Genomic DNA, 18,793 nt, shown 5'->3' on the forward strand with positions numbered 1-18,793 from the left:
ATGAGAATACTAGGAGAAAGACCCCATTCTCCAGGAAAAGGTAATAAGGGAAGCGACACAGTGTGAACTTACTCGGAAATGCAAACCAAGCTTCACTCTCTCCCCGAGCGCATACAAACGACCGAAAGACAAATCAGCCAACAAGCTCGGTGGCTTCCAAGAAAGGGTCTCATGAATGAGAATAGGTTGCTAGGTTTCCCTCCTCCCTCCCGACAATCGCTTCCCACAAGACTTCCACCGCCCAAAGAAAACATGCCGGGCCTGGCAACTACAAAGCGGGGGTGGGGGTGGGGGGGATCCTCGCCGAGCCCACGAGGCCGCCCGCGGCCGCTCCCGCCTTCAGGACCCTGGAGAGCGGCCGCCGCGCCCTTGGGACTCCCTCCCTTCCCGCCCACTAGCCTGGTCCCCTCCCGCGCCTCGCCACCCAGTCACTTTTATTCGCGGCGTCTCGCCTCCATCTTCACTTTTCTTGGCAACCACCACTCTTGTTTTTCACAAACAGATTAAACTTTTTGTTTTGCTTGAGCGGGCTGTTTGGATTGGCTGAGTTAGGTTCTGGACCGTAACTTCACTCAATGTTAGTGGACCAAGAAGCTCTAAGAGCTCAAAAATGAGAGTCTGACTAGGCAGGTGACCTTAAAAAACCACTGACTTCAATCCCTTTACTTCACAAGTGAAGTAGAAAAATTCAAAGAATAAAGAGACTTTCCCAAGGTTAGCCGTGGTGTTAGTTGCAAGGCTGAGTTTAGAACCCTGGGCTTCTTTCTAAATGAATGCCTCCCTCTACTTTCAAAGAAAATAATAACAATAATTTTACCTTCACACTGGCCTTGTAGATATCCTAAGCAAGAAGTGGAAGGTGGAAGGGCCTGCATTCCTGAGAATAAGATGGATACATAGGGTGCAGAAAGGGGCCCTGCATACTGTGCCCTCATGAGACCCCAGAGCAGTCCTGGTATCCCACCCACTCTCACCAGCATGACCAAAGTCAAATGAGCCAGCCCCGTCTTCCACTCGGCCAGGGTCTGGGATCCCTCAGTCTTCTGCCACTATCCAATTCTCCCCAGACACTTCTCTAGACACCTGGTTAGTAGTAACCAAGTCCAACTTCTGTGCCTCCAGCAGGAAGAGCTCCAGGCACCTTGGGAGGTGGGAAAGGTGAGAGGGAAAGAGAGGAGAGCAAGAGTTGCGAAAGTGAACTGGGAGTGGGGCGCCTGGGTGGCTCAGTCAGTTAAGCGTCCGACTTTGGCTCAAGTCACGATCTCACCGTTGGTGAGTTTGAGCCCCACGTCGGGCTCTGTGCCCACAGCTCAGAGCCTGGAGCCTGCTTCGGATTCTGTCTTGCGCTCTCTCTCTGCCCCTCCCCGGCTCATGCTCTGTCTCAAAAATAAATAAAACATTAAAAAAAATTTTTAAGTGAACTAGGAGAATTGCATTCGTAGGAGACTCTAAAGAACCAAGAGATATGAACACAGAGGCATCTCATACTTAAGGTGCACACGAAACTCCTGGGAATGTTAACATTCAGATTCTGATGCAATATTCAGGACAGGGTCCCAGATTCTGTATTTCCAACAAGCTCCAGGTTGTTATTGAAGCTGGTCCAAGAACGACAATGGGGAGCCAAGTTAGAAAGGGCAAGGGGAGAGGAAGAAGAAAGGGGGGTAAGGAGAGAAAAGGGAAGGACAATCTAACCAAAGGCCTTTCCTTTTGCTCTCGCCGACCTTCTCTTGCACCCCAATGTACAGCCTCTAAATGCTGTAGAAATGGCACTAAAAGCACATTTTCAGTCCGTAGCTGGACCCAACACTAATGGCGTGTTGGTTTTGTTTCTCTCCCCCTACTTTTTGCTCTTCCTGCCGCCGGCCCTGCACAGCTCTCAGACGCGCCCGCTGCCCCGAAGCTGCTCAACCTGCTTTTTAGCACGCTCTCTGGCCTCGCCCGATTCTTCTCTCACCTTCTCCAGCGACCCCCTTCTGGGGCTCCCCAGCGGCACCCGGACTTCTCCCTCCTGCTTCCCGCTTGCGCCCTGCCGGCGGCTGGGCTCTCGCGGGGGCACGGGGAGCGGCCAGGCCGCCTCTCGCTCCTGCTCCGGGCGGCTCTGGCACTGCCTAGGCCCCCAGGGGAACGCCTGCCCAAGGAAGAGGATGCCTGCGCGGGGCAGAGCTCGCCCATGCCCGTGAGTACCATTGTCTCCACCCACGCCCCACCCCCGGCCTCACCGGGACGCCAGCATCCCCAGCTCCTTCCAACCCCCACCGACCCACTCCAAGCCCGGCCAGCAGGGGCTCTGGCCAGCAAGGGGCAGGGGGGCGCGGGACAGAGAGTTTGGGTGGTAAGGTCGAGAGGCCTGAGCACGTTCAAGGAAAAGGCGCCGGCGCCTCGCCTGACACCCCCTTTCCGTAGTAGACCCTCGAAGCTACTTTTCCCTGGACCATTTCCTTCCAGTGTCAATGCCAGCGGGAGGGAGCCCTCGCCCTTCCTGAGCCTGCTTCTCAAACTCTCGCTCTCAGCGCGTCGCTCAACCCCCTTCCTCCAAGCCTACCCCCGACGCGCCTCCGCCCCCACCTCGCGCTCCCACTCCCCTGCCCTCAGCGTCTGCAAGCTCTGGAGGCCGGGGAGGAAATGACGTGATGTTATTTTTGTGTCAGGTCAGCTTCCAGCTTCAGTTTAGCCCTCCGAGCTCCGGCGCAGGGCTCCGGCCTCCGCCTGCGCCTCGCTCCCGAGGGCACGCGGCGGGGTGTATAGGGACACTCGATGCTCTGTGCCCGCAGAGCTGGGCGGCAGCGTTCCCCACCCCCCCCCTCCTTCAGGGCTCTCCCTACCCCCAGACTTCGGAGCCCCTGGGGACGGAAGGCAGCAGCCTGGGGTCTCAGCGGGATCCGGAATCCGGAGCCAGCCAGCCCCCACCTCCCCACCCCCACCCCGGTGGGGCGTCCGGCAACGGCGGCAGGAAGAGGGCGTGGAACCCCTTTCCAGAGAGGGACCAGCAGAGGCTGAAGCTGCACGGGGGTGGGACGAAGCTGCACGGGGGGAAGGGGGAAGGCAGAGCTAGGAGAAGCCCGGGGAAAGAGAGAAGGTAGGGGGCTGCCCTCCAGAGGCGGGGGAGTCCACGGCGTGAGCACCCCCTCCGCTCGGGGCGCACCCCCCGCACACTCACACTCGCACCTCCCTCCGCCCTCCTTCATTCACAAGGTCTGAGCAAGCATTCCGGCACAGCGGAGTCTCGCTCGGCCCCCGCGCGCCGAAGCGGAGGGAGCGCAGAGGGGGGGTTTGCAGACGACCTCCGCGCTCGCCCGGCTCCGCGCCCACACCCTCGATTCTGCCTAATCCCGGGCCGGAGGAGGGGGCTGCAGTCCCGCCGCGGATTGGGTCCGGCTTGGAGCCTGGGGCGACCCCCGGACCCCCGCCGCAGTGGAGCGCGCCGCCGCCAGAGGGAGGCGAGACCGGGATAGCCCGGCCCGGGAGGAGGGAGTGAGGGGGCGGGGAGGAGGCAGAGCGGAGGGAGCTTGAGGGAGGGAGAAGGCGGCGAGAGGAAAGACCGAGCCGGAGGAAGAGGAAAACCGGGGAGAGCGACCGCGGGCGTAGTAAAGCCACCAGTTGGTATTGTGATAAGAAATAAGGCACACGCGGGACGCATGCGCACGGCCGACGGAGGCGAGCTGGCCGGAGCTTCCCCTCCGGCTGGCCGCGCGGACGGTGGAAGCGTGAGTACCCCGCATCCCCAGCCCCCCTGCCCCCTCTCGGACTCACCCTAAGGCCTCGGGGTGGGAAGTGGCCGGGGCGGAGCGGGGCGCGCACGCAGGGCCCGGAGTCCTCGTTGTCGCCGCGGTGGCGGGAGCGGAGCGGTCGCCTCATCCGCGGGTCCAGCCGCGTAGGTTGGTCAGTGCGTACCATGGGGGTGTATGGGCTGAGGGTGTGCCTGGGTCCCCAGGGGGGCGTCCAGCCCCCAGGATCAGTTTCTGCCGGGTGCACCCGGCCGTCCGCACGACTCAACCTCTGTGGCCTGAGGTCAGTGAGTGGGTAGAGGACGCGGGAGGGTGGCCTTTTTAGCCTGAAATGCGTACTGAGCCCCGAAGTAGCTGTGGGGAACTCCAGGCGGTGGAAACGTCGGCGTTCTCACCGGTAGGGAGAAGGGCGAGGAAGCGGCCGGGCGCTGGAGGCGGGCAGCTGGAGCGCAGGTGGGAAGGAAGAGGAGACACTCCCCGACTCGCAGAGCCTCCCTTTAGGAAAAGCGCAACTCAGGCGGGGGACCCGGCAGGTGGGCGCGGGAAGCCGGACCCTGGAGGGTCTGCGCTTAAGCTCTTGAAAACAGAATGGACTGAACTGTGCCCCCAGCCTTGGCCACGGCGGTTAAGGTGCGGGCACCGCGGGTGTTTTTCTGGAGCAAACCCTGGCGGTTGGGTCTTCCGCACTCTCGGAGCTGCGCTCGGTAAGTTGGAGCGAGTCGGGGCGCCCCGGCTGCGGGGACTGCAAGGGGGCGTGCGCGCGCCGGGGACCAAGGAGGGGCCTCGCGCCGGCAGGAGGGCACCGGGAGACGGGGGGGGGGGGGGGGGTGTGCTTGGCGACTCCCCTCCCCCAGCTATGGGGAGTGGGCGGGGTGGGGCCTCGGAGGGGGATGCGAGCCGCGAGCGGGTGGGCGTTTTCGGGCGGGGTCTGCGTGCGCGGCGTCCGGGCAGTGGGCGGGAAACGGTGCGCCCCGGGGGGTTTGTGCCCGGCGACCCGCCCACCCCGCGTGGGGGGTGAGTGGGCGGGGAAGGGCCCCGGTGGAGGCGGCGCTCGGAGACGGGAGTGGGTTTTCCGGACTCGCCAGTTTCAGAGGAAGATCCCGGCGGGCGGCCAGGCCCTGCGCGCGACCCGAGCAGCGGGCGGGACGCGGCGGTGGATGGTGCTCGAAGCCAGAGCGGGGGCGCGGGCTGGGAACCCGGCGTGCAGCTGCTCCTGCAGCTGCTGCGCCCGCGGCCGCCAGGTTAGAGGAGTGAACGTGAATGGTTTCCGTCCCGGAGAAGGAGCGCGCTCGAGGGGAACTCTCGCCTGCCTTCCTTTGCTTCTCCGAATCCGGCGGAGGCCCGTCGCGCCTTTGGACCCCGGTTGTCCCAACCAGGCGGACTGGCTGGAGTTGGCTGGGCGTCCCAACCGCGCCCGGCGCCTTGTGTGCGGGCTGGACTCCTCTCGTCCACAGCCTGGCAGAAGCAGTCACCCGCCCTGTTGGCTCCGTATTGCCCCTGGAGTATGGGGAGAGCCTGAGTTCCTGCACCAGTCTCCATTCACCCCACTTGGGTCTGTCCCCCTCCTGCGGGGCCCAGGGCCCTTGCGTGGCTTGGCTTCAGTTTACTTCTAGTGGTTCCAGATTATGGAATTGACTAAACAAGGGTCCTGAGTTCAAGAAATGAACTGACTTCCTCCCCAGACTTGGCAAGGACATTTGTAATGACATGACTCTCTGGAAATTCTTGGTTTTGCTCCTAACCTAATTTTTGTTCATAACCTCTGCTGTGCCTCATCCTATCTTCTCAGTAGGTGGCATCTTTTGTATCTCGTATCAGTAATGCGTATGAGAGGCCCTGTTGCCGGATAGGTCAGACTCCTGAGCTCTGAAACTCAAATTCAAATCCCAGCCTCGGTGTGTGACCTCAGGCAAGTTACTTAACGTTTAGTGCCTTTGTTTTATGTCTGCAGTATGAGGATAAGAAAAAAGCTCTACCTGATAGGGCAGCTGCCAACATTCTGTAAATTAATACATTAGAGCTCTGCCACATGCCAAACAAAAACTGTTATTACTGTTACTGTATTTATGCTAAATTGGCTAAGTCGCCTTCAAAACAGTATAGAAAAAGATCAGGAACAAAATGCTTTTTTTTGGTATAATATAGTAGAAGATATCCATCACCAAAATTAGAAAAACTAAATATTTTCTATGTTGATATGTAAATGTTAGATACAATGCATTTCTACATCATCTCGACTCTATGTCAAATAATTATGAAATATTTGCATACACATTTCAAACAGCATTTTAAGAAAATTATCTCTAACCTTCAAAATACTTCACTTTGTGAAACAGGTAGGTATAAAAAATACACGTTAAGTCATAGTATATACAGAAAATCCAATATCTGCCTTAAAATATTGCACCAGGTCAATTATATATAAGAGCATCTGGAAACTTACCTTGGGAGCTAGAAATGCTGACTCCTCTAAGATGAGATTATAAACATTTTAGCCAAAAAGAATATAGAAAGATAGGGGCATCTGGCTGGTTCAGTCCCTAGAGCATGCAACTCTTGATCTCTGGGTTGTGAGTTTGAGCCCCAGATTGGTCACAGAGATCACTTTAAGAGGAAAGAAAGAAAAAATACCTAGAATGATAAAAGTCAGATTCCTTCACGTATTACAGCTGAGGAAACATTCAGAGAGGGTAGAGTTCCTTACTGAAGATCTCCAGTTAAATAGGGCCCCAAATATGATTAGAATTAGGTCTCCTGACCCTCTCCTTAGGGCTCCTACATAACCAGGCTGATGTTTTCCTGTTTGCTACAGATTTATGAACCTTTAACAAATAGGAAACTAGAGGCCACGTGTTATATACAACACAAGAAAGACCGGGAAGTAATTTGGCTATTCGTGTCCCACAGCTTGATTAGGGTCTCTCACAGTGGAAGGTAGACCCTCATAACTTACCAAAGGTAGACTGAGATCACAGATCAAGCTAGAGGGAGAGCCAGCATTGGAATTCAGGGTCCCACTGAAGTCTGCATTTGGTTGTATGTTCTATTAATCCCTTGGAGCAGTTTTACCTTAGAAATCACTTTTGAGCTTTTTGTAAATTCTTAAAATCTCCCTCCTGCTGACTTAAGAGAGCTTTTTAGGAAAGGCCTTCAAAATTACATAGCAAGGAGATTTTATTGTTCCAGACTTTGTGGACAAGCAAGAATGAAAGAGAAAAAAAGCTTTCTGATTTTAATGCAGTCACTTTTAAATGACTTCCATTCCAGGCACCTGAATATCAATCCCAAAATCCTACAGTTCTTTCATTTCTGCATGTGGCAGTCTAATGACTAATGACATTCACCTTCCATGGACAGATGCAGCTGGTAGCCTCAAGGTCCAGCCCTCACAGAACAGTTTAGGAATTCTATGGCAGAACCTTTCAAGGAAGCATCTGGCCTTGCAGAGTCATTGAAGATTATAAGAACGATGTGTCTTCCGAAGAAGGCCCTTCTGGGAACTGTGCTTGCATCCTTGAAGAGGGAGACCATGGTTCTTTCCAGTGGGCGAACTGGATATTTTACCCTTGACTTTGCACCTCTGTACACCTACCCTACCGTGTATTCTTAGACAGAAATACAGGGCATTAAGTAGGGAGTGACCTTGTAGCAGTCTCCCAAGCCAGTTCAGCAGAACTGAGTTTTGAAATCACCTGTGTTAAGTCAAGTCCCGATCTGATTATAATGTGAATCACTATCCAATTGGGAATATTTCAAGTTGGTTTTTGGTGCACCACCAGGTGACTCACAATGTGACCTTCTTCTGTTCAACTACGTATGGTGTCAGTCAGCAACTAACAGGGTTCACTCTGAGTCAGAGCTTAGCCTTTAGTATAATAAGTGTGAGTCATTGACTACCCGGTGCTATCGAGATGGTCCCTGAATTTTACCTTGAGCAGCTCGAGAGTTTAGACAACCTGCATGGGTGAGTCAGTTCGTAGTACAATTGAATAAGCTTTTGCAGCAGCCATTCATGCACACATGCAGCGTGTGATATGAGTGAAAGCATGAGGTGATAGTATATGTTATGGAGTCATAGAAGAAATCACCCTGATTCTAATCCGGCTGATTAGATTCTAGCTATTTGCATGGGGAATCATTTGTGAAATAGGCATCATCAGCCCTGTTGCCCAGCAGTGATGTTTTACTTCGATTATTTCACTGATTTTTTTTTTTAAAGCCAGTTAACTGTTCTGGTTTGGAAGTGCTCAATTTCTACTAATTATTTAACTCTACGCTAAACTGTAGAACCCTTTTGGAATACAGTTAGCATTTGGATTTTAGACAATGGCATCTCATGCGGTTACTTAGCAGTTTGACTCCCCGAGGTCCTGGGTTACAACCCAGCAGTGGGTTATTAGTCGCCCAGCAGTGAAGTAGAGGAGTATCCTTTGTTGTCTGGTTTATCTCCGTTAGGTGCCCGTCGCCTCTAATGCTACCTGAGCAGTATCTGCTCAAGAGCTAGAACACAGGTTTGTGGTGCAGTTCTGAGGCTGGCAACACGTAGCACTTGTCACCCTTCTAGGGCTGGCTGGCTAGATCAACATAAACTGACAGAGCTGTTGCATTTGTGGCAAGACAGCGGAAAGCATGAGGCAACGTATGCCTTACCCACCTTTGCAAATGAATTTTACATCTCAGGGTAGAGTAAGAATGAGACTTAAGGTACCAGTAGATTTCTTAATTTCTTGGTAATCAGTGATAAGTTATTGCCTTTGGAACCGAGCTTAGACTACTGCTTAAAAGTACACGTTTGTTTTTCTGTTATCTTCTGACGGCTCCAAGAAAATCCCAAAAGTGTGGACTTTATACCATATACAGTAAAACCTTGGCTTGCGAGCATGATTCATTCCGGAAACATGCTTGTAATCCAAAGCACTTGTGTATCAAAGACGATTTCTCCATAAGAAATAATGGAAACTCACATGATTCATTCCACAACCCCAAAATAATCACATAAAAATGATTACAGGGGCGCCTGGGTGGCTCAGTCAGTTAAGCACCCCACTTCGCCTCAGGTCATGATCTCGCAGTTCATGAGTTTGAGTCCCATGTCAGGCTGTATGCTCTCAGCTCAGAGTCTGGAGCCTGCTTCGGATTCTGTGTCTCCCTCTGTCTGCCCTTGCCCCGCATGCTCACGCGCTCTCTCACTCTCTAAGATTAAATATTAAAATTTTTTAAAAAAATGATTACAATATCATAATATAATACAGATAAAGAAAATACAAAATATAAAGAAGAGCAAATTAACCTGCACTTACCTTCGAAAACCTTTGTGACTGATATGAGGGAGACAAGAGAGAGGATCATTACCGTGTAGGACAACTTCCACTATCATAATGGAATCACTGCTATCTATTGGCTCAATGGAATCTTTTTTGTTTTATGCAATTTTAACAAGGAACCTGTCCAGTGACACTTGCTTTTGCCTCCTTTTGAGGATTTTGTGGAATTGTGGCATTGCATTGATAATCACGCACAATCCTGCAGTGAGAGAGGGAGGGAGAGAAGAACCATTGGTTCACTTGTGATCACGTGGCATTCAGCATCACATACTACTCGTGTTGCAAGACGTCTCTCGTTTATCGACTTAAAATGTATTAGAAATGTTTGCTCGTCTTGCAGAACACTCGCAGAACAGGTTACTCCCAATCCAAGATTTTAACTGGACCTTTATTATATTTCTACAGATATCCATTCCTAGCAATAACCCAGATACTAATTCATATGTCTTCTCCTATATAGGAGTGTATAGATGCTTCTGGGTATTTAATGGGAACGGTACAAAAAGAGTTCTGACTTATTCCTGGAAGATGCAGGTCATTAGGACGCTATTGAGTTAGACTGTTTATAACACTGAAACAAAGTTTCTACAGAAGTTTGTTAAATTTCAGTGAGGAGCTAAACATACTTTTGTGACATTTGTTATTGCTTTTACCTTTGTTTATTTGAGTCATAAGTTACAGTAAAGTGTGCACATCTTAAATGTACAACTTAATAAACCTTATGTGAGTATACTGCCATGTAACTATCTAGACCAGCCTTTCTCCACCTTAGCATCACTGACATATTGGATTGACTACCTCCCTGTTTGGGAGACTGTCCTGTGCATTGTAGGGTGTTGAGCAGTATCCCTGCCCTCTACCCCTAGATGCCAATAGCACCCTTCCCTAGATGGGACAATGACAAATGTCTCCAGACATTGCTAAATGTTTTCTGGGGGCAAGATCACTCCCCACTGCTTTAGGTCAAGGTACAGGATAATTTTAGCTATCCATAAGGCCCCCTCTTGCTTCCTCCCAGTCTTTACTCCCACAGGTAACCAACGGCTCTTTTAAGTTCTCAAACCATATACAGTTGACCCGTGAACAATGGGTTTGAACTGCTTAGGTCAACTTGCACATGGATTTTTTTTTTTTTTTTTTTTTTTTTTTTTTTTTTTTTTTGGATACAGGATAGTACTCTAAAAGTATTTTCTCTTATGGTTTTCTTTCTTTTTTCTTTTTTTAATTTTTTTCTTACACTTATTTATTCTTTAGAGACAGAGACAGAGCACTGGTTGGGGAGGGATAGAGAGAGAGGGAGACAGGATCAGAAGCAAGCTTCAGGCTCTGAGCCGTCAGCACAGAGCCCGATGCGGGGCTCGAGCTCACAAACCGTGAGATCATGACCTGAGCCAAAGTCAGACGCTTAACCGACTGAGCCACCCAGGTGCCCCTCTTATGATTTTCTTAGTAATGTTTTCTTTTCTCTAGCTTACTCTATTGTAAGAATACAGTATATAGTGTGTATAACATACAAAATATGTGTTAATAGACTGTTTATGCTGTTGGTGAGGCAGCCAGTCAACAGGAGGCTGTGAAGTTTGGGGAAGAGTCAAAAATTATAGGCAGATTTTCAACCGTATGGGGACGGTCAGTACCCCAACCCGCATGTTGTTTAAGGGTCAGCTGTATTAGCTGAGCCTTTTTTTTTTTTTGAACTTCATTTGGAATTACATAGTACGTAATCTTTGCATCTGGTTCTTTATCTCAGCATTTTTTTTTTGAAATTCACTCGTTGTTGCATATTGTGACTCGTGATTTTTCAATGCTGCCCAGTGTTCCTTTGTGTTAACACAACACAGTTCGTTTAACCGTTTCACTTTTGAAGGACATTTGAGTTGTTTTCTAGTGTGGGGCTATTGAGAATAATGCTAATATTAATATTCTTATTCATGTCTTTTGACAAACATAAGCCCTATTTCCATTGGATGCCCAGGAGTGAGACCGCCAGATAATGGATCCAGTATATGTTTGGATACTAGATACTATCAGTTTTTCAAACTGTTTTACACCCCAAGCCAATTTACACCCCATCCTCACCAGCACTTAGTGTCGTCCACCCCTGTAACTCGGTCATCCTGGTGGCAGTGTAGTGGTAATTCCCTGTGGTTTTAGTTCATATTCCCCTGATTACTAATGATGTTGACCATCTTTTTGTTGGCCGTTCATATGTCATCTATTGTAAACTGCCTCTACAAGCCTTTGACCTGTTCTTCCGTTGTGTTGTCTGTCTTCTTTTTGATCCATTAGAGTTCTTTATACATTCTGGGGCACCTGGGTGGCTTAGTCGGTTAAGCATCTGACTCTCGATCTCAGCTCAGGTCTTGATCTCAGGGTCTTGATCTCAGGGTCGTGAGTTCAAGCCCTGTGTTGGGCTCCACCCTGGCCGTGAAAACTGCTTTAAAAAAAAAGAGAGAGATCTTTATATATTCTGGATATAAGTCAAAAATGTCCGTGTGTCTACCTGTATGTCACATCCCAGGCTGTGCCTTGCCTTTACGATCTCCCACCATTATCTGTTGTCTTCTATAGTTTTTGTTGTAAGGTCCTGCTTCTCCGAAGGTAACATGACTTTTTCCTCTGGCTGACTTACAGTTTTTCTCTTTGGTTTTGGCTTGCCACAGCTAGAATAAAGGTGGTGTGGTTTTATATTTATCCTGCATTCAACTCCCTCGTTTTCTTGTATCTGTAGATTGATGTCTTTCATCAATTTTGGAAAATTTTCACTCAACATCTTTCAGATTTTGCTTCTTACCTGTTTCCTTCTCTCCTGCTTCTGGGACTCAAACCATACATGTTAGATTTTCCCTTTCTTCCCTTGTGTTTCTTATTTGATGCTCTATTGCATCCATTTTCCTTCCTTCTTTCTTTTCTTTTTTCTTTTGGTCTGTCTTTCTCTCCTTCAATTTGAATATTTTCTTTTGACCTTGTTTGAGTTTACTGAGCCTGTCTTCTGCTGTGCCCAGTCTTTTGTCAAACCATTTGGGAGTTGTTAATTTCAGAAAGTGTTTTGTTCTCAAAGCAGTATGTCCAATTGATTCTTTTCAATACACTTAAATTCTCCAGTGAAATCCCCCATCAGTTCTGTCCATCTGATTCTTGGCTACTCAATCCCATAGTGATAGTGTTTGTGAGCCTGTATCTGTTATTTGCTTCTTCTGTCACATTTTTCTGTCTCTTCACATTCCCCCTAGTTTTTATTGTAGATGCACGTTGCATATTAAGAGACTGTGTAGGTTGAGTCCTAGCATCCACCAGCCAGGAATCTCCCTTGGAGGGATTTCCTCTGGGAGGATGAGGGGCTTCACCACTTGACTACTAACAGGTATTGAGATAAGTTGGAGACAGATGCAATTTCAATAAGACGTAGGTAACCTCTGGCTTTCCCCCATTTCTCGGGTATTTCCTCCTGGGCTCCAGAGTCAGAGCCTAGTGGGTTTCCGTGTCCTGGGTCTTGAAAGACTGAGACATCCATTGCCCCCTCCAGAGGTTTTGAGCTGGCTTTCTGCCCCCACCTTCCCCGGCTGACTTGCACATTGGGTAGATGTCTTGAGAAGGCCAGCCGTGTGTTTGAGGAGACCTTGTTACAGACGGACACTGGGTCTTCCACTTGACCTTAAGGTGTCCCATTATAGTCTCATCCTACGCCTCCAGGGGGCAAGTGCCCTCAGGGGGGAAAAACACCAGGTGACAGACTGCTCACTTTTCCAAGAGCTCTCCCTCTCAGAAACCTTAGCTCATTCAATCTTTTTGCTTCCACGGCTCTCTGATGTCTTTAGAAAAATGTGATTCTAGTTACTTACCTGACTTTTTCGTTGGTGCAGAGGAACAGCGGTCTGCCCTGACCTGTTGCCTTTTTTCTTGAAAATGTTTTTCCCCGATTAAGTTTCTTTTCCTTTTTTCTTTTTTTCTTTTCTTTTCTTTCTTTTTCATTTCTTTCTTTTTCTTCTTTTTACTTTTGGATCACATTTGTATCTTTCTATTACATTTGTTTCCAACGTAATTCAGAAAGTGAACATTAAAAATCTTGCCATTCACAACTATAAAGTGTCCTATATGCTTCATGAGCTTAAAAATGTTAGAAGGAAAAGAAATATGTTAGAATCCTTGCAACTCTTCATGTTTCATATTGCAATCATGTGATATAAAACGCATGAGCATTGGGATGAAAGAAAGCTGAGTTTGAATCTTGACTTTACTCACTTAGTTTTCTGAACCTCTAATTCTGAATATATATAGCATGGATAATTACACTTACTTTCTAGTAAGAAATGTACAGCAAGAAATCGAGCATTCAAGAGAGTATTCAGTAAATGGAACCTGTTATCAGTATTCCTATAATGTTTATCCATCATTATTTTAGGCCCCTGAACATGGATAATTTGATTTTATTTATTTTTCTAAATGTTTGTTTTTGAGGGGGGGGGGGAGTGAAAGCGGTAGGGAAGGGCAGAGAGAGAGCGAGACCGAGGATCTGAAGCGGGCTCTGTGCTGACAGCAGAGAGCCCAATGTGGGGCTCAAACTCATGAACCATGAGATCATGACCTGAGCCGAAGTCAGCTGAACCACCAACCGACTCCTGAATAATTTGATTTTAAACACTCATATTTTGATAATATTTATATCTGGTACAGATTCTAAGATTTCTGCCATTTAAACAAGGTTCTGAACAGTTTTTTAATATAAAAGGCCTATGCTTATGTCTTAATATCTGTGAAAATATAACTAAATAAGCTTATGAATTCATATTTTGCCAAAACTTTTATCTTTTGTAGACCACAAAATAACAAATAAAATTTAGTAACAAAGAATTATAATCCAAAGTAAAATCTCTCCTTAAAATCCATATCTGACTACTTGGTGTCATATCCAGTAGGGTTTATTACAAGATGTTGCCAATAAGAAAACAATATTAAGAATACTTTAAGAAGTCTGCCAGTATTCTCTGGAAAGGACAGCTGGTTTATTTTTGCAGAGGAGAGTCTGTGTGGGGGCTAGGAGTAATTGTAACATTATCCTCATGAATGATTTAAATACAATTAATCTTCATATTAAATTTTCTGTTACCGAGCTGCACTTTTATTTTGACTTATGCATCTGTTTCTTTTAAAAAAGACTGTACTAGTATATGAAAACAATTAGATTCTGCCCTAAATAGAAGATGAGGGGCGCCTGGGTGGCTCAGTCAGTTGGGCGTCCGACTTCAGCTCAGGTCATGATCTCACGGTCCGTGGGTTCAAGCCCCAGGTCAGGCTCTGTGCTGACAGCTCAGAGCCTGGGTGGAGCCTGCTTCAGATCGTCTGTCTCCCTGTCTCCCTGTCCCTCCCCCATTTGCACACACATGCGTTCTCTCTCTCTCAAAAAACTAAATAAACGTGAACAGAATTCTTTTTTAATCTTTAAATAGGAGACGAAAATAGTATTCCTGGAGGCAGATGGGTGCTTCTGGGATACGCAGGGCTCCCCTGACCGGAGCAAGCAGGACGGCACCTCGGGTCTGTGTCCCTGAGGCCACAGGCCTATCTCACTCTTTAACTTCCTTAGCGCAGTGAGAGTGGTCTGGCCTCCACGTTCCGAGGAGACTGCTCTCCTTCCAGTGTGAGGGCAGGTGTCAGTCAAGGCACAAGAACTGTAGGATCTGGTCATGCAACAAACTGGAATTTATCTAATTCCTACCAGACCGAAGGCTTTGCTAACCAAGTTGAGTCATGGGGCCCCTGGGTGGCTCAGTTGGTTGAGCGGCCAACTTTGGACCAGGTCATGATCTCACAGTTCGTGGGTTCAAGCCCCACATAGCACTTTGCGCGTGGAGCCTGCTCTGGATTCTCTGTCTCCCTCTCTCTCTGCCCCTTCCCCACTAATGTGTGTGTGTCCGTGCACGCTCTCTTGCTCTCTCTCTCTCTCAAAAATAAACATTTTAAAAAATTATTTAAAAAGAAGGTAAGTCACTTCTGGCCCTTTAGGTGACCTGTTAGACCGTGCTATTATTCTTTTGGTGAAATGAAGGACTGAGTAACAAAAACATCTGAATATCCTGACCAGAACTTGGTGAATAAATTCAGGTTAAAGGAGGGTGGATGAAAGGGTACAAAGAGGCAAAAAGGTAAAATTCTGCAAAATCTAATAAAGTGAAGAACTCACCTGGGCATGTTAAACAAACGTCATAAACGAAACAAAAGACTATTTCTTTTCTGTATCTTTCAGTGACATGTTCCAAATCATGAAGGTATTAAAACTATAAATACTAATTTACATAGAGCATATATTTGTTTAAAATATATGTATTCTGTCGATAAAGAAGATGTGGTATATATATACAATGGAGTATTACTCGACAATCAAAAAGAATGAAATCTTGCCATTTGCAACTACGTGCTTGGAACTGGAGGGTATTATGTTAAGCGAAATTAGTCAGAGGAAGACAAATATCATATGACTTCACTCATAGGAGGACTTTCAGAGACAAAACAGATGAACATAAGGGAAGGAAAGCTAAAATAATATAAAAACAGGGAAAGGAACAAAACATAAGAGACTCTTAAATATAGAAAACAAACGGAGTGTTGCTGGAGGGGTTGTGGGAGGGGGGATGGGCTAAATGGGTAAGGGGCATTAAGAAATCTCCTGAAATCATTGTGGCACTATATGCTAATTTGTATGTCAGTTAAAAAATAAATTAATTAAGAAAAAAAGTTCCACCCGTGAAAAAAATATGTATGTAAATATTATATACACATATTATACATGTATATATTATATACATATAGTGTGTGTGTGTGTGTGTGTGTGTGTGTGTGTGTGTGTATTATGATGCAGTGCCTGGGTACCTCGGTTAAACGTCCGACTCCGGCTCAGGTCTTGATCTCATGGTTGGTGAGTTTGAGCCCTTCATCGGGCTCTGTGCTGACAGCTCAGAGCCTGGAGCCTGCTTTGAATTCTGTGTCTCCCTCTCTCTCTATTCCTCCCCGGCACGCGCTCTCTCTCGCTCTCTCAAAAATAAAGAATTAAAAACTTTTAAAAATAATAAACATTTAAAGTTTTTTTAAAAAATAAAATAACTCTATTCTGAGAATCAGGAGATGCAAATAGATTATATTTCCATAATGGAAACTGGTCTTCTCTGAGTCTTTTTATGCATCCCTTAGGATGGGGGTTTCATTTCTGGATCTCTGTATCTAACTGCTTATTTGTCTTACAAAAAGATTATCAAATTAGCTATGGTACTCTACAGATAGGCCAAAATGCATAACTATTAAATATTTCGGTTCTTTGCAATTTTCTCGGTTTTAGATGTTTGTTCAGTATATCTAGCTATTTAACACTTCATGCCAAGGGGGGATGGGAACCTAACATTCAGTAGCTATTCTGGCACACACTGTAGAAAACCAGAACCTTGAGGAACAGAGATTCTCCCCCACACACCCCAGGAACAGCAGACAAAAACATTCCGTCAGCTTAGCCCCCGGAGACTGTCCTGGGGACACTGAGGGAGTATGGGCCCAAGGGAGTACACTGGAGTTTCCATTCCAATCTGAAGCAGCCCTGCTGAGAAAAAGGACTCCAGAGGCATTTCTCCAAAAATAACCCGGATCCGTCTAGCTGTGGCCCAGGCCCAGGTGTGGTGTGAAGACCAAGGCACTGTGGGGTGGATGGATCTGAGCCTCCAGCCGAATGATCTAGACCCCAGTCTCTTTATGATCTACACCCCAGTCTCTTTATGATCTACACCCCAGTCTCTTCATGATCTACACCCCAGTCTCTTCATGATCTAGACCCCAGTCTCTTCATGATCTAGACCCCAGTCTCTTTATGATCTATACCCCAGTCTCTTTATGATCTACACCCCAGTCTCTTCATGATCTAGACCCCAGTCTCTTCGTGATCTAGACCCCAGTCTCTTCATGATCTAGATCCCAGTCTCTTTGGGGGCTGACTTGGGAAGTTGAGCACATCACAGAAGCCCTCTGAGTCTGACTTTCCCCCTTGATAAAATGGGATCTGGAAATCTCCATGGAATCATTTCACAAATTACATGTAAGGTGTGATGACTACTCCATTTGCTCATGTAGACAACGGGGAAACTGGATTCATTGGAAGCCATAAGTGGAAAAAGTAGGCTCTGATAAGGAGTTTAGATTTTCTTCTAGTGTCATAGATTGCCACTGAAGACCACAGGAGGGGACTCACAAAATTGTGGATTCTGTTGTAATCAGTAGATGTTTTAGACATTGTGGGCCATATGGTCTCTACTGCAACTACTCAGCTCTTGCCACTGTAATGGAAAATCTGGGGAGGTGGGGGGGGGGGTAAAGTAGAAGGGGGTGGACTGGGGGTCACTGTAGTGTCCCACACAAAATATGATGCCCACCTGGGCCGGGTGGGCAGTGGAATTGGAGAAAGGTGAGTAGACCCGATGTCTACTCTGGAGATCTGGCAACCTGGCCAATGAGTAAGCAGCAGAGAGAGGAATCAAGGTGGTTCCTCGGATATGGGTGAATAGGGGCACCATGTATGGACTTGGAGAAGGTGGGAGAGGAAACAGAGGGGGCAGGAGAGGAGACACAAGAGTCCATTTTAGATCCTAAAGCCTGAGATGTCTACAGAGGTCCAACTGTGGCGGCAAGTAGGCAGTTGGATTAATGTGTTTTGAAATGAAAGGATTGGCCTGGGCCAGAGGCAGAAATGTAAATTTGGTAGGCTCTTCATGATACGTAGCTTGCTTTGCTACAGCATACTAAATTCTCATAAGGCTATGCTGGGAAATTCTTTGGCATAATCAATGGGATGTCACTGCCCTAGAATCAGTCTGGACTTTTCTTTTCTAAAACTGTAAACAATCTACGAAGAGTTTCTATATATTTACCACACAGGTCAGCAAACTAAGGCACACGGGCCAGATCTAGACTGCTGCCTGTTTTTGTATGGCCTGCACACTAAATACGGTTTGTTTGTTGTTTTTTTTTTAATTTTTTTTTTTAACATTTATTTATTTTTGAGACAGGGAGAGACAGAGCATGAACAGGGGAGGGTCAGAGAGAGGGAGACACAGAATCTGAAACAGGCTCCAGGCTCTGAGCTGTCAGCACAGAGCCCGACGCAGGGCTCAAACTCACGGACCGTGAGATCATGACCTGAGCCGAAGTCGGACGCCCAACCGACTGAGCCACCCGGGCGCCCCTAAATATGGTTTTTACGTTTAAAAAAATCATTTATTCATCCTGGGGCACCTGGGTGGCTGTTAGTTGAGCGTCTGACTCTTGATCTCAGTTCAGGTCATGATCTCATGGATCGTGGGTTTGAGCCCCGCGTGAGGCTCTGCACTGACAGTGTGGAGCCTGCTTGGGATTCTCTCTCTTTCTCTCTCTGCCCCTCCCCCCATCTCTGTCTGCCCCTCCCCTGCTCTCTCGCTCTCTCTCAAAAATAAACATTTAAAAAATAAATAAAAATAAAATATTTTTATTTTCCGTATATACCATATATATATATATATATATATATATATATATATATATATATATGGAAGAGAGAGAGGGAGAGGGACTTATTTTGGGGAAATGGCTCACACGATGGTGGAAACTTGGCACATCCAGACTCTTGCAGGGCTAGGCTGGCAGGCTGGGGACTCAGGGAGAGTTACAGTTCAACTCCAAGGCAGTCTGCTAGTAGCATTCCTTCTTGCTCAGCGGAGGTCAGTAAGTCAG

General features: G+C 47.6%; 1 protein-coding gene across 1 annotated transcript in view; it reads left to right on the top strand.

Annotated features, from left to right (window-relative positions):
• RGS20 (regulator of G protein signaling 20) overlaps window positions 1-18,793 on the top strand; it is an 85,449-nt gene that overhangs the window by 24,628 nt on the left and 42,028 nt on the right. The window contains exon 3 of the mRNA XM_042924321.1: window positions 1,867-2,179. Coding sequence (XP_042780255.1) covers window positions 1,867-2,179 — 313 coding nt within the window. The remainder of the gene's footprint in view (window positions 1-1,866; window positions 2,180-18,793) is intronic.

The sequence above is a fragment of the Panthera leo genome, chromosome F2, assembly GCF_018350215.1.
Source record: "Panthera leo isolate Ple1 chromosome F2, P.leo_Ple1_pat1.1, whole genome shotgun sequence".
Classification (NCBI taxonomy): Eukaryota; Metazoa; Chordata; class Mammalia; order Carnivora; family Felidae; genus Panthera; species Panthera leo.